The 17,073-nt window shown below is 42.9% G+C and overlaps 1 protein-coding gene across 1 annotated transcript; it reads right to left on the bottom strand.

Annotated features, from left to right (window-relative positions):
* Positions 1-4,119: 4,119 nt before the first annotated feature.
* cbx6b (chromobox homolog 6b) lies at positions 4,120-15,703 on the bottom strand. The gene is made up of 5 exons (XM_034539840.1): positions 14,636-15,703; positions 9,572-9,854; positions 8,937-9,178; positions 7,597-7,776; positions 4,120-7,147 (listed from the first exon to the last, which is right to left on the bottom strand). Exons 1-5 carry the CDS (start codon positions 15,347-15,349, stop codon positions 6,917-6,919), a joined length of 1,650 nt encoding a protein of 549 aa, XP_034395731.1. The 5' UTR covers positions 15,350-15,703; the 3' UTR covers positions 4,120-6,916.
* Positions 15,704-17,073: the final 1,370 nt, after the last annotated feature.

Here is a 17,073-nt window from a genome sequence, read left to right as displayed (position 1 = left end):
AGGTTTACAGGACATAAGTTAAAAAAAGGTCTGGGTTTGGCAAAGCTTCTAGAGGTGATGGAGGAGTGACCTCTTACAGGTCTGTTTTACAGGACTACAGGTGATGGAAACATGGAGGAGTGACCTCTTACAGGTCTGTTTTACAGGACTACAGGTGATGGAAACATGGAGGAGTGACCTCTTACAGGTCTGTTTTACAGGACTACAGGTGATGGAAACATGGAGGAGTGACCTCTTACAGGTCTGTTTTACAGGACTACAGGTGATGGAAACATGGAAGAGTGACCTGGTCTGGGCTCTCTTCACGACAACAAAAGACTTCACTCACAGCTATGGGGGAACAAAGCCACACTACACCAAATAACCAGAACACACAGTTCGGTTTATTTATCACCAAATATGCCCTTTGGGCTAAAGTGCACTCGTACCATGAGTGTATACATTTTTAACACAAGCGGTCTCAGAGGAAGCTAAACCATTGGCGTTATTTTTTATTACAGTTTTGCTTGGTCCAGGGAGTTATACAAGGCCACCTACCTTCATTTGAAATAATACTATATGAAACAATGGAGGGTCATTGAGGGAGGGAGGGAGTAATATGAGATGCAATGTGGGAGACAACGACGGAGGACGAGCAAAGTGTGTTCCTGTCCAGATGGAGCCTCAGTGGGGATTTTGGACTGTGTGTGTGAGTGTATGAAGAGCAACTATTCTGGTACACTGCCATGTGGAGGCAGAGTAGGCGGATTACCTAAAAGGGAAAAGGGAAAGTGATGAGTAGGTGTATTTAAGGATTTTGATCGAAAAAGGAGTCATCACATTGACCGCAAAGTGTCAAAAAGCATCCGCTGGGTGTGTGAAAACCAAAGATCCAAATATTCATGTTCCAACCTGTTACATTCAAAGTATTTACATTCTGTATTTACCTCTCTGTGTAGCAGTTTTCATTCTAAGTGGCGGAGTCCGCCATTCCTGTGCAGGATTCAATTTACCTTCCAAGACAAAGACATGGGATGATGCATGTGATTCGGTATTGATTTTCACACCTGTTGTTAACACCAGTAACCACGGGGTGTCTTTTAAAAACAAACCTTGTTTCTGCTGACCTCCAGTGGTTTCACTCCTCACCGTGCTGCTAGGTGTAGTCCAGTACCCCGGTGACATCGCTGTGTGAAATTGTACAGTAACTCAAGCCTTTGCGGTATGAAGTGAATCCCGTACACGCGAAACATCTACAGGAAGAGTACTTTTAAAAAAAGATTTAATGCACCATTAAAAAGCTGCATATATATCTGCTTGAGCTTTTAAAAAACAATGACTTTCATTTATACAGTTTTGAGTCATAAAAAAAAGTACCCCTACCCGGAGCCAACCCATCTAGTGTCTAATCCACTGTCAAAGAAATTTGAACACACACAATAACAATCAAAGACAGCACGTTCAGAAACATAATAAACTGAGGACTAATGAAATGTGAGAGTTCATTAGTATCAGGCCAACTCTCCGTTTGATGGTCCATCTAATTCATGGATTACATGGAATTACAGTCGGCCCATTCCTAGATGGAACATTATGGATTAGATCGGGATCAGTAATCCAACAGGTAATATCTTCCCGTTGCTGTGGATGACATGTGTTGGAGGTGGTCAGGATCTGAAGGGTTAAACCTCTCGCTGCAGCCAGTATCAGAGCGTCCTCCAACCGTGCTGCAGGCTGTTCAGTGAGAAATACAAAGACGCCAATTCCTATATCTTTGAGGCGCTAAAACATAAAAAATGTGATGTGAACGAATCCCACATTGAATGTGTGTCTCCACCTACGTGTCCGTGCCGTCTGCTGTCTCGGACAAACGCAGAGAAAGAAATGAACACTCGACAGGCGCTGAGCGGTTAAGAGTGGCGGGCAATTGTGTTAAAGCTGCAGCGTCATAGCAGGTGTGAGACACGATGCAAAAGCCACCAAAAATAAATACACGTGTCTGCAAAACAACCATGAAACGTGAATGCTTTTTGTATTGGAACACGTTTTAACCTCTTCAGCCTCAACAGGTAGCTCCATCACAACATGTACAGTATGTAGATTATAGCGTGTAAACAAGACAGTTTCCTATTTCACCCGATAAGAAAACACGACAGTAACATGTAAAACGTCCCCCCCCCCTTCCCCCCCCTCACACATCGCTGAGTTCGTGGCCTCGTGTGAGCCGATGGCATCGTGTTTGTTGCCTTTTCACGATTAGTCGCGTCATGGTTTGTCAAATCATATTGTGTTTGTAATCTATACAGACCCAAGAGAAAATCAAAAATGTCCTGCATGATTTAGGTCTTGAGGTGCAGCGGCATATCTCGATGGATTTGCCCCCGACTCACACAGTGGTGTGTTTTTACACATCTCTTTTATGCTCGCTCTCTCCAATTTTCCAAAATATCTGTTAAAATGACAGATAGTATCGTGACAGCACCCTTGAACCGTCGGAGCCAGTGATACGACGGTGTCTCTCTTTTTCTGTAGTCAGTAGACTTGTGACACGAGAAATGGGACACGAGGAATGCTGGGACTGAGTACAGAGCAGGCGACAGGCGACAACGAGCGGACAGGGTCGGCTGGGAGGAGGAGAGTGGGAGGTGAGAATGAAGGATGATAGAGAGGTGGGGAGAATAATTGCAGTGAGAATTGAAACTGCGTTGGAGATTGCACACTAGTGGCACGACGGGATACTATATAAGATACTTGTACTATTCAGTAAAATAGGCTTTCAAAGCCTATACATATCTTTTGGTGATGTGGGAGTTCATGCAAAACATAGATTTGTAAAAGGACGGTTCAACATTTTGTGGAATACCCGTAATCGATTTCTCGCCATGACTTAGATGAGAAGTTTGATTCTCATCTAATAACAGACAGTTAGCTTAGCTTAGCATTAATGGAAATAGAGGGAAACCGCTAGCCTGGCTCTGTACGAAGATTTTTTTAAATGATGCGCGTTTGTCACCAACGATGACGTACGTACGTGTGCGCCCGAGAGCAATAGGCAATAGCTTGTCGAGCTGTGCAATGGCAAACGCAACCAAAACAAACTGACTTTCCAGATTGTTGCACACGTGGCTATAGCTTATATAAGCATGTGGCCCGATATACAAATGTATGTGTGGAGAAACCGGGCGAGTAACGTTACACCTGCGAGGAATTCTGAGCTTACAAGTCACCAACTATGCTACCAACATTCTCTGTGCTCATGTTCAAAACATCAATTACCATGACAGACTCAAGGGTTTGTCTTTATTCACTTTTAGAAAATGGCCGCTACATAGACAAGCATTATATTGATATCTGTCCAGTGGTAGTCAACACGTTCAACAGCTTATATAGCAGCCGAACATGCGTTAGACGTGCTAAACTAAGCTAACCGGCTGGTCGCTGTAGCTCTCAGCAAGAAGGCGTAAGAAAACTTATTTTTTACAAATGTCAAACTATTTCTTTAATTAAATGACAGTTTATTTTCGACTGTGTCATGAATGAATGAATGAATGAGTCACTGTTAGAGTCTGTTCTATCTACTCTGTGCTTAATGTGTTCTCGTTGTACTAAATGTATCGTGCTGTCCATTTTAGACTTTCACTGAATGTGAGGTCTTGAACCCATTATGCCTCTAAAACACATGGCTACTGAAATAGAAACAGTTTTTTTTTTTCACATCTCGATAAGGAGCTCTGACACACAACAGATGACTCACTGGCTCTCCCAAATCCTCAATTTACTCTTACCTTACATCTGCACCTGCTGCACCCAAGGGAGATGGCTCCGGGCTTTTCTCCTTCAAACTCTCTCCTTTTATTTGCCTGGGAGGAGAATGAACGAGGACAGCAAAGAAATACCTTTATATATCTTTTTCCATCAAATATTTTTGGTGTCGGAGGCTCTCCCAGCAGGTATTGTTGCTGCTGCCCTTTTATCACAGGTGTGTGTGTGTGTGTGTGTGTGTGTGTGTGTGTGTGTGTGTGTGTGTGTGTGTGTGTGTCCTTGAATAAGAGAGTGGAGAGAGTCACAAATAGACTGAGTTAACACTTCTTCTCTGAAGCTGACCCGGTATAAGGTACTATGAAAATAATCACATTCTTTAGATCTGAAAAGGACTTTATTAAAGAGTTTTGTACACAGCAAATATGCAGAACAATACAACACCATACAAGACGTGGACATACAGTATTTATACAAACTAGACACATATGCATACAGTGAAAAAAAATAAAAAGCTGATGTAAGAAAACACTGCCAAAAGTCTTGAATTCCAATAACTGTAAAGAGAATAATGCCACACAACTATCAAAAAGACAAAAAATGCTCTGAAACAAGCTGAACCGACAACAGGCATAATATTTGTAATAACAGACATCATCAAAGACACTATTAGGCACAGCAAGAGGATTTTGACCTGATTTAGCATCAGTTTGGCGGCACTGCAAAGAAGTCCTGTGTTTTCAAATGTTTCATCAAACCGTCTAAATCTTAAAAATCCACCAGGGAGTTCACAGAATCACTGATGCTTAATTAGTTCAGAATATCTCGCAGTGGGAATTTTCCATCAGGACGTTAAATTAAATGATTTGTTTACATGGGTTCAAACACCCGGACAGGCACTTTCCACGAAGGATATTTTTTTTGTGTGTGCTGGGGAGAGCCAGTTATTTTAGAAATGGTGAAATGGACAATCTGTATTTAACGTTATGTCTCAACACAACAGTGAATGGATTTTCAGAAACATACAGGATGCACCTTGGCGTGTAACAAACATACAGTACAACTCATGCATGGAATGTCGGAAGGTTGGAAGAGTTGGAGGTTGCAGGTTGTTCATTCGTCGAACCGCATTATTGAGTGGCTGCATGTATAAAATTGGGGTGAATATATTCTCCACGTTGGTCGCTGTATCGTAATCTCGATTTAACATGTTTTCAAAGAACATAAAGAGTGCACATAATTACATAAATGGGGTAAAGGCTTTTCAGAAATATATATATGCAGCGCCCTTAAAAAAAAAAAAGAGTAACATTCTGCTAGCGGTGTTGAATTCATTCGTGAATAAGACTTGTTTTAGATTTGTTCAATAACTTATTTGGAGACGCTTAGGGCCTTTATAGACAAACGCATAAACAGCCACTTACCAGCCATGATGCAGGAGGCACTGTGCAGTGGCAAGACATTACAGGTATGTGAATACATCATGCAGAGGTGAAAACAATGTGGCATCACTCCTTAAAAGTGCCCAATCCATCCCCCTCCTACTCCTTTCCCTTCTCTTTCATCATCTACCCTTGGTGCCATCTACTACTTAATATTCACACCACTTTCTCCAACACTTTTCATCACCTTACCTTGACTCCCAACTCCAAAGCTGTCACAGCTCTTAATTAGCTCTACCCCGACCCCGCTGCACTCACGGAGGGATTTCAGAGGTTTTACACAACGTCTGGCAGCCATAATGGAGGTCAACCACAAGCGACTCGTTGAAGTTCTCCAAAGCCTGGGCCCTCTCAAAAGAATGAATAGATAGTGGTCATGTTTGCACGTTTTTTTTACAGCTCCTCTTATCCGATACAAGATTTCAGTTCAAAATTTCGGGAGATACACTTGTTTGCGTTCTTGAGAGTCTTTTCTTGAGCATTTGGTAAAAAGCTCACATATAGCTATGCACGCCAGGAGGGCCGGGCAAAAAGACAGCATAGCTTTGTCCAAACGAAACATATTTCGCCTAAAGCTCACAAATTAACATATTTTTACAAAAAGTCTCAAAATGACTAATTTAAAGAAATATTTGTGCTCAAACAGGATATAACATGTTAATTGGTGAGCTGGTAGAAAAGAACACGTACAAAACATTCAAACATTGCCTTAAGGAGCGGCTTTTTGCCAATCGGATGTGAAGCATTAATGTGCCGTCTGTCATGCTTGTTTGGTGTTTATGTGCATTTTTCTTGTTCAGTGTTGCTGTATGTTATGTGCCTCAGTGATATATATGTGCTCATACTGTAGGTACACCTCTCTTTTGCTTATATGTGAATTGTTTTTTTCCAAACGTCACTGTCTGTGAATTTTAGTTGCATTATGTTATTGGACATTTTGTAACTTCTGGCCACCTTCAAACAAATCTGGCTAGGGACATCAGATGAAAATTAGCCTCTCTGGCTCACTTACAGTTTTACTGTTGATTGGTGTGCATTGTCCCAGTAAAATAAAATATATATAAAAAATAAAATAAATAGGTAGATCTCGTTACCTTTGGACGGAGCCACGCTTACATTTTTAGTCTTCATGCCCAGCTAAGTAAACTCGCTGCTGATTTACTGTACAGAAATGAGCAAAAAGCGAATGGATATATTTTCCAAAATGCTTAACAATTCCTTTTAAAAAGGTTAAAAACTGTTTGTTAGATAGCTAATGATACTACTTTTGGTCAGCTGACATATGCTTAAGCGTTCGCTCACAAATTAATAACCAGCAGAAGGTTCAATGGCTTACTCGTATTCACGTAGTTAATATGTACATTAGTTGATTACATTTGCTTGGCCCAAAGACAAAATAGTTTAGTGTGGCCTGAATCGGGTTACAAATTTAATCAGCTATATTTATGAGGAATCTCATCTTGTATTGTACAAATTTCTACAGGGCCTCCATGATGGCGTTGATTAGAAGTGTGGTAAAGTGACTGCAAACCCTCGAGTACTCACGTCATATATATATGCATACCATTAATTTTCCTTTTTTTTTTACAAACTTGTCATTCCATGCCACATAGAGATGTTTAAAAAAAAAAAAAAGATCCTGTACCAGTGCTAATAAATCGGCAGAATCCTACCTTCTTGAAAGGGCTACAACTTTACCCCACCCTTCTTTCCGTCACTTCCCTTTCCCCCATCGGTCATTGAGAACTCCTGTTGTGTTTACTACAAGGCTCTCCGGGGTCCTTGGTTGCTCCACCGTAAACCTCAACTCCGTTCTCGCTCCAGGGGGCCACACTGCCCTGGGTTACTCGGCCACAGCGGGCCAAGCTGGCCACCTGGTTGGCCGACAGGACCCGGTCCCAAAGACCAACCTGGGACAACTCCCCAACCAGGGCCTGGGATGAGTCAAACCCTCCACCCAGGGAATCCTGGAGAGACAGAGGAGGGAAGTGACAGAGAGGCTGTGATTGAAGACAAAAACACATTTGACTTCCAAACACAAAAAGGCTCCGCTTCGACTGTTTTGCTCCCTTGGGCAGGACTGTGAACTGGCTAATGGGTAAGATCAAGAAGTTGTAATGCAGGACAACTGAACAAGAGAGGGCTTCTCCGGGATCTGGATGAGGGCCCCCGAGGCTGTTAACTGAGGTGCTTCTCACCATTATGCAGACGCACACCTTATTCACATAACACTACAACACCACTTATATACCACGCAGTATACTCAAAACCAAACTGAAATTAGCTCGCAATGCTGTAGTCAGCAGAAGCCTGAAGGCTGTTCCAAATTAGATTTATTTTGGAGTAAGCCTTACATGCGTCTAAGCAGTGAACCCTTCATTCCTTTAGTCCTTCACTCCTTCATTCATGCACTCACCTGCTCCTGCCCTAGAATGAGCGCTCCTCCAGGTCGGATGTGATGTCCGGCCGCCAGCGCGTGGCCCTCGCCCCGCAGCTTTCCCCCCTGGTAAGCCTGCCAGGCTCCTCCCTTCTGGCTCCAGCTTACGCAGATGTGCTGCCAGCTGCCTCTGGAGAGGTTGAGTGGCAACTGTGCCACCTAGCGACGGCGGAGGGCAAAAAGGGCAATTCAGGAGAAGTCGATGGTTTCCACACCACACATTTGGAGGCGAGAGAGGATGCAGCTCTACCGCTGTAGGACGTCCCACTGTGATCTTATTTCTCCCCTGTTCTCTCTGTTGGCTGTGGTGCAGTGTTCCCTAAGTCCCAAAGACATCCTGCCACCTCCAAGGACACATCAAACAACCCTCCAGGCATCTATTACCATAATGACTTCATTGAATTACACCAGTACCTGCACCGCACCACACCACCCAGCAGTGCTGTCGAGGTGGTGCATTATTGTGTGAATGAGGCCATTTAGCTTGTCTGCTAAATGGCTTCTTTCGCTTGACGTGTTCGACTTATTTGCATACTAATACACACACATAACTTCTGTAGGAGACGTTAAAGATTCTAATCAAGACCATAATGCTGTTCATATACAGCGCAGTGATACTGGTAACATTTTCACAAAGTGGGTGAGCCTATACTACAAAGCGGTTGTGGGTGATAATAAACAAATCATTGAGTCGAGTCTTCCGAATCTATTCCAGATTAGTGCGTTCGGCTCTTGGATCTAGTTACTGTGTCTTACAGCAACGTTATTAACAGGTAGCACTCTCTGTTTGACATTTGTTTTTTATCCTGCATGTTTATTATTCAAAAGGCACTAACATATTGGCTGTACCATTACATAAAAAAATCATATTGACACAGATTATAAAATGTGTGTTAAAATCTGTAATTGATGGGAGAGAGTATATTTACTTAGTAATAGGTAATAATGCATGTACATCTTGATCTTTTTATTCAGCAATAATTGAGATAGAGCAATTTAAACTTGCATTATGGAGTAAAATATATCGCAAAATGATTGTCAATAATTAACATTTATTAAAAATACAAGTGTATGTCAATGTATACAGTTTCTATATACCACTGAATTCATTGAACTCATGATGGTGTGCTCTCCAAAGATTCTAAAAGGTTTGGGTCGACTCAATAATACATATCAATAAATAGTTTGAAATGCAAGCCACAAACATAACATAATAATAACGTGACATAAATCTCCTCGGGAATATCACCCAATCAGAGGACAGGTCAGTTTCAGACACACAGTGGAGGCTTGGTCTCTTGGACTGGCAGCGTGTATACCTTGCCGTTGATGAGCAGCTCGGTGGGGGTGTGCAGGCCTTGCAGCAGCACCAGTTCGTTGGGCTGCTCGGAAACAGCGTAAGACAGAGGCGTCCCGATCCCTCCCTCCGCGGGCCGCAGCCACAGGCAGGCGGTGAAGGCCCGCAGAGCCGGGACGGAGTGCTTCACAACAGCGTACATGTAGTTGGTCCGAGTTGGGAAGGACAGCCTGTAGCCCTCTGGGAAGGAATGCCCTGAAACGCCTGAGAGCACAAACCCGGAAACAAAATCGAGGAATCAATTAAATCATCGATCTGGAATGACGATCAAATGGATTTCCTGCTTTTCTCATAGACTGAAACTCCCACTTCTTCATGTGATCTGACATGTTTAGGCAGGGCATAGATTTCTTTCTTCTTTTTTTTAAACATCATTTATTCATCTTGAAGAAACCCCATGGCCTGATTTGATTAAGAGCAACACACAAATTAAACATAACTTTTAAAGTAAATTATTTCTCATTTCTCATTAGTGACTTGAGTCATTCTGCAAGTGGTTCATTACAGTCACTCACAATTTCTCACTTCCTTTTATATACCTATTTATTATATTTTCATTTACACATAATTTCCTTCTTTTCTTCCCCTGATACCAACCTCCCTCCAGCCCTGAGAGTCGGTGGTGAAGTTTATTGATGCCCTGGTCGATTTCCTGCCTGTGCTTCTCCGTTTCCAGCCTCAGGGTTTTTCTCTCTTTCTCCAGCAGCTCCACCTTCTTCTCCAGCTCCCCCTCCAAGTCTTCCATCCTCCAGGGCCTGTCGGCACCGGCTCTGTGCCCGGGGTCCGCCAACCTTTCAGGGCCGCCCGACACAGCGCCTACCTCTGGCGCCCCTGAGGTGCTGCTGTCTGTCTGGTTGTGAGGAAATGGGCCGATGTCTGACTGCAGGGAGACAGTGGATGAGAACTGGTTCACAGAGTGGTTTTACAGGAAAATATTGTACAATACACTCTGCAGTCGCTGCAATGTTTAAACAAACCAACAGTTCAGGCAATAGTGCATTTACTAGGACAATAGCTACAACAAAGCTTGGTTGCGTGCCTATGTAAGGGAAGGTTATTGATATTACTTCACTGCTGGATATACAACAGGGCTCATTTATAAAGGTGTCACGATGCTGCAGTTTGCACGATTATGTAGTCCTTAATGAAATAGTCCTTAATTAATTGCTTTCAGGACTTTTTCTTGGCTGGGTGCAGTCACCATGAGGTTGCTAGATAACCAGCCAAGAAATAGCCCTGAACATAACCCCCAGTAAAATCCCAACAATTTCTCCTATAAAAGCAATTAATTGTTGTTTTACACCTTGTTTTTTGGTACAGAATACAAACATTTCTGTATAACAGGTTAATTAAAAAAACTTTTGGATGTTGTCACCTTTGGCTCTGTCATGTCTTTATGCTAAGCTAAGCTAACTGAATGTCGACTGTAGTTGCATACTGAATGGACAGATGTGGAATCAGTCTTCTGATATCTCTTACCAAGAAATCAAAAAAGCATTCATAAAAAATGTTAAATAAAAGATGGGTGTCTTTTTCCTGTAGCCTATATTGAATCTCACACTTTAGCTATTCCATAGAATTAGCATGCTTCTACAGCATTACTTAGATGCATGCTAAATAATAAAACATAAAAAAAGTTAATTAACTATACCGCAATAAATTATTGCATTTCAGAAAAGGCTACCAAGATAATGAACTGTTTCAGTCAACAAGAAATTACTGGGCTCCCTTGCACAACGGCTCACTTAAATAAATAGCCAAACAACGAGGGAAGGAATGTGAGAAATACAGACGCTGCTAGATTCCTGAAACCTGCGTGGTCCAGTCTATCCACTGAGCATTGTGTTACTGAAGAAATACACACAGAAAAATTCATTCAGAATACATTCAGGGTGCTGAGTGCTTACATGGAGCTATGAGATAAAGTAAAGCCATAGAGGAGAATTACTCCCTATATGATAACTTCTATGTGACAATCTGAAATGTTAACACATGCATGTAAGTCATGGCTTAAAAGAGACGTTATTGCATATTTTAATATTTTAACATTCTAACGAGCAGGTATTGATTTTTTTTTAAGAGATGGCACATGATTGAACCACCATCACAAGATGGATGGTTGAAAATTGTGACTGATATACATGATATGGATGTGTTAACTAATGTCTTAATAAGAGCTCAAGAGGAGCAATGTCGTGAGAAGTGGGCGAAATGGACAGTGTTTACACGTCAACGATAACACAAGAAAAGAATGCTTGAATGGTTATCAGGATTTATCAAGTTTTTGAGTGGACAGAGCAAACCAGACCCCCTTTATTTGTTTTTGTTATTTGTACTTGCTTTTCATTTCTGTATATATATATATATGTATTCTATCTGTGGTGAAAAGACAAAATAAAGTGTTAAAAAAAAAGAAAAGAAGATGCATGGTCAGGATGGATGGGATTTCCAATGTAATCCTTAATTCATTACGTACAACATGTGTGCTGCAGTGGACTTGACTTAATGGATTTGAGCACAGAAGCAGAAGTAGTCAGCTCGTTTAATTTCTGGAGAGCCGTTTCATTTTCAAAGGAAGATCTCTTATTAATTCTTCGGTCACTTCGGCGTGAGTGGTTTTAACTCCGCAAAGGGACAACAGGCTCATTAGCAAATCAAAATCCCCTCAACAGATATTGTGCGGTAACGTGAATCAAAGCGAGAAAGAAGTGAACAAATTCACAGGAAGCACACATCATGGTCTAAAAAAGTGGGAGCAAAGGGGGGAAGGCAGTCTCTTGCTGAGTGGAAGTAAATGTACCTGAAGGGGGGGTTCATTTCCAGGCGGGAGCGTTTGTTTTATCCTCCCTGTCTCAGGTGCGGTCATGACATCTCCTTTCTGGGGACTTTTAACAGGCATCTTTATTGTTCTTGAGACATGTAACAGTGTAAATACCTATGTATACCTCACACTAACTTGACAACCATGTTGGTCCACCGTCTCACCGACTTTCAGATGGATTACGATGAAATGGCGCAGACATCCATGTTACCAAGAGGATGATTTTGGTGACCCCCCTTTTGTCTAGCATCAGTAGCAGGTAACAGTTTCACACTGAATTCATCTATTCAGACGAGGTTGTTAAACAATTACTGGGGGAGTTTCTAGTCTTAGCGACCACCATTAAACGCATTCACATTCACACACCCATTCATACACTGTTGGCAGGGGCCACCATACGAGGGGCCACGTGTATCTCAGGAGCTGCGAGCATCTGAAAGGGTCTAGAAACGCAACTCCATCTAGTCATGAAATTTGGTACGGATATCTTTTGTATAGCTTTGGTGACCCCTTAACTTTTCATCTATCGCCATCAACTGGTCCAACTTTTGATATGCAATACTGTGGTTTTATGAACAAAAACATTCGGTATAGCGTGTTTACAGGGTAAACTGAGACGGAGAACATGATGACGTTATTACCTGTTTTACATCAACATGTCAGCGTTGTCATTGTGAACCTGATAGCATGCTAATGTTAGCGTTCAGCTCAAAGCAATGTTTTAATGGCCTGTTCTGGTGTAGTAGGTTGTGATCTTTTGGTCTGATTTGAGATTTTTAAAAGTGCCAAAACGGTGGCAGAGCATTGCATCAATGAATCATTTTAGAATTAGATATGTAAAAATGTAAAACTTTATGGTGCCCAATGCAAAGCATATGCATGAAAACAAGAGCCAATACGAAAGGTAAAGCTCAGTGCAGAGGAACTCCACACTGGAGCGGGATCAGTGCGATATTACAGAGTACTTACTATCAATGAGCTGCTGGTTATGATGGAAATCGTACTGATGTTGCAGGGCGGAAATAATTCACAATTGCTCAAACTGCTCTTAGAAACTGTGGTACCATAAGTGTACTGATAGAAATGGAAAAACATTCCAATAACTGTACATTCACACCATTTGCAGCCATATCTCCTTGTGTGCTTCAAGTCTGCCCAATGTTGTATATGTACAGATTGTAAAGCCCTCTGAGGCAAATTTGTAATTTGTGATATTGGGCTATACAAAATAAACTGAATTGAATTGAAGTGGTCTGGTCTTGAATGCTAACGTTTATAGGAATGTAACATACTGTGCGTTACAACGCCAATACAACCATACCATTTAGTATGCCACAAGACAATATTTAGTATGTCCCAATACCTATGACAAATGCAATATGCCAGAAATACCAATATGTTCTCCTGCATCCGGTCGCTTTTTACAGTATGCGAGCCAGCATATCTTTATGGCTATATCCTCTGTGCAGTGGATATACGAGGAAGAGGGTCAAAGTTCAAGGTGCAACATTATGAGGAAGTAGTGCGTCTCAACTGATCACATACATGCAACAGTACGTATACTTTGAAATTGCAGCTGCAGTACGTGCTGAAAATAAAAATAAAACATATGCGATTTGGAATATTATTTGCCCTGCCGAGTAATCCCAGATGAGTGCTCTTCTTTAATATTCACCATAGCGTCTGATGTAAACGCCACAGTGTGCTACTGCAGTGGGCCATGTATAGCTCCTGTACTCGGAGACGTGTCTCGGTTGGCTAAAGACTCACACGCTACAGTGTTGGGGTTGAACTACAAAGATGTGTGAAATATACATTCAGATCTCATTCTGTCAGAAGGAAATGTGTTCCTGAAAGTGTGAAACATGGAGATTAGTCCTTTGCATCCTGGAGGGCTCCATCTGTCAGTGGCCATATTGAATAACAAGCAAAGTGTTTATAATCCACAAAGAAAATGACCCATACAGACATGTCCTACATACGCCGGCACAGAGTGAGGAGTACTACACCTCAGAGAATCATGTTAGGTCTGCGCTTTCTACAAATATAGGCAACTCATAAATTATGTGTGGCATTTCTTTAGCCAAAAATGAGTGTTCACATCATCGGATTCTGGTCAGATGAGAGCACGTTTTCATGTTACTCTGCTATACTCTCTCCTCCACCTCCTCCTCCTCCTGCTTCTTTTATCTCCTCCCCCCTTTTTTCCTCACATCTCCTCTCTCCCCTTCGTTTAACTTAAAATCTCAATCTGTTTACTTGGCGTGAGAAATGAGCATCCTCCGCGCCAATGCAATCAATTCATGCATTATTAATGACATAAACAGATGGAAAGTTATGAATATAAGAAATCACTAAATGTTGACGTTATCAGCAATTAACGTTGATATAATTTCAAATCAATGCACGTGATTAATTGGTTATGTTATAAGTATGCAGGTAAAATATAGAGTAGTATATATATTTATCTGGCTGCCAATATCCAATATCACACACAAAAGATTTTGGATAACTCACTTGTTCTCATTCAATATTGAAACCCATGGCTTTCATAAACCACTCATGCATACCCAGGAATCCTAAAAGGGACCATAAGAGGGGAGAAAAGGCAATAATAGATATGGATGTCAACTCTGAACATCACTTATTACAGCAAAATAGCTAGAGTGTGAGTTATAGTAGGCTGCATTCATTTTCAACGCTGTTCTCAGGCCATGAAACATCATTCTAGGTGACACTATTTGGAGATATTTCTTTATGGCCTCAAAATCCCATCATGTGGGACCACAAACTCAGGTATATGATTTATGTGGAGGGGTAATTTTCTTCCCACTACCTACCTCCAGTTTCTCTATGCGGTCTTTGAGCTGAGTGATAGCCTGCTCCAGCTCATCTACAGCCCGAACGGTGAGCAAGTGTACGCCGTCGGTCGTCGAACCCGGGCTGTCCCGCACCATGATCCGCTCCAGGTGCGTCTCCTCCGCCGTGCTTTTGCCCCCCCACAGCCCCGCGGCGCTCCCGCGTCTGTCCGCGCGGCTGCCCCCGCCGTCCAGCCCCTTCTCGCACTCGGATAGTTTCCCCGTCAGATCCCTGATGGTCCGCTGGTCCGTCAAGATTTGGTCCTTTTGCTGCAGAACGGTCTGCCGGAGCTCTTCCGCGGTGGTGCGGAGGAAGCCCCAGTCTTCCCCCGCGTACAGCGACGGGTCCTCCGCTTGTTGCTGAAAGTTTTTCGGGTTGCACTCTCCGGCGGGGATCGGCGTGCAAATGAGTCGACTGACCGTTGGGTCGTGACCCGTGAGTCCGGTGACCCCGTCCATCCCGTTGAGCCCGATGTTGAAGGTCGGTGCTTCTGAATCAGGGGTTTCAGAACCATGGAGAGCGCCCAAAGATGCGGCCCGGGCCACCGAGCCCGCTGCAGCGGGGCTGTGCGCCCGCGCGTCCGGATACAGCGAGTGGTTGTCGGTAGCCGGTTGCTGTTGTGCCGCGGCAGCCCTGGAGGAACCGGTGTGGACGGCTGCGATGATGCAGATTACCGCTCCCATGAAGGCCACCATCCCGGCGGCCAAGATAATAACAATGAACTTCAGGGTGGCGGCGGGGGCGATCGATTGTTAGAAAAAAAATCTAATAATAATGCTAATAAATAATAACTGCCCCTGTAAGAAACTAAAAACTCCAAAACAACAACATCGTCAATTCATAGTCTGTAAATGTTGGAGAGAGTGAGAGAGAGAGAGAGAGAGAGAGAGAAAAACAACTCCTCACTTTTCCTCCTTTTCTCAAGAACAGGCGACTAGAAAATGAGAGTTCTGCACCATAATTGAGTCAACACAAACATCAGAAACAGTCTGTGATAGACCTCCTCCCCCTGTTCAGCGCGCATGCCCTCTGCTCTGTATTCAGAATCCAGCCTGAGAGAGAGAGAGAGAGAGAGAGAGAGAGAGAGAGAGAGAGAGAGAGAGAGATCGCAGTCTGATTGCACATTCATTTGAAAATAATCTGTTTAGCCTGTGGCTAACTTTTTTAGCAGTGTTTAATTAAAGTGTAATAATATGTGATTGGTATATCAAATCCTTTTGCTCTTTCAACACATCAGATTTTCTAGCTAAGAGTTTACATTTTTGTCTCTATCCCTTTTGTTTTCTCCTCCAGCCTCCATCGAGGATGCAAATTCTAAACTGGATCTCCCCGGCATGCATAGCAATCAGTATCACATCAGAACATTGTTTCCCCCCCTCTCTTGGGCTTAATATTTCCTTGCTCAGCAACACATTACAGACCTATACTGTATAATGTAATGTGTGCACGGCCATAAGTCAGCCTAAAGGCTCCCTGTAGAACAGCTCTCCAGCAGCAGAGATGACAGAATGATGGCCCTAGCTGGGGTTTGTGTGCTTGTTTGTGTGTGTGTGTGTGCGTGTGTGTGTGTGTGTGTGTGTGTGTGTGTGTGTGTGTGTGTGTGTGTGTGTGCGTGCGTGCGTGTGCGTGTGCGTGTGCGTGTGTGTGTGTGTGTGTGTGTGTGTGTGACGCAGACCACAACACAGACCTGCTGATATTAGGGTATGTCTCATTAAACCATGCTTGGCAGTAAAAATACATTTTAATCTCAATGTGATGCACATGCACACACACACGTAATTAAACAACATATTTATGAGCATGCATGAGTGGGCCTGCGTGGGGGAAAAATTTAACTCACACACGTACACAAACACACACACACAGAGAGACACAGACAGACACAGACAGGAGTGAGAAAACTCTTTGCCGTGTTCATAAAGTGAGTGTGTGATGAGCATTCTCACACAAGCATTAAGTGGGATTTGAGCTAAGACTTCTCAAAGTCCCAGGCGCTGGAAGCTTTAATAGAAGATGGGTGAGGGAGATGGCGTGAGACGTGTCTGCAGCAAAAAATAGCTGGGGCTCTCGGTCTCCACTGGAACGCTAGAATAGTAAAGTAGATTGTTAAGTACTCCTGCAGAGATGGAGACGAGAGCTCGGGAAAAGTCAATACAAAACAATCACTTCTCGCACGTGAGCTAGACTGATTGCTGAGCACCACACTTTTGTATTCAGCGTGCACACTAAATGTCACCGGTGGCAACCCTTTGGCTGTAAATAGCATTGCAGCTGTGGTGTGGGTTCTTATTGCAGTCATTTATGCTCGTTGCTGTGTTACATCCGATGATGATTGTGGCGATTCTGGGAGCTTCATATGTTTTTTATTTCCCGGTTTTATGGTGATGACGGTGTACACACTGGCTTACATGAATGCATT

Source organism: Cyclopterus lumpus, chromosome 8 (genome assembly GCF_009769545.1).
Source record: "Cyclopterus lumpus isolate fCycLum1 chromosome 8, fCycLum1.pri, whole genome shotgun sequence".
NCBI classification, from domain to species: Eukaryota; Metazoa; Chordata; class Actinopteri; order Perciformes; family Cyclopteridae; genus Cyclopterus; species Cyclopterus lumpus.
This window is presented reverse-complemented; position numbering and strand designations above follow the sequence as displayed.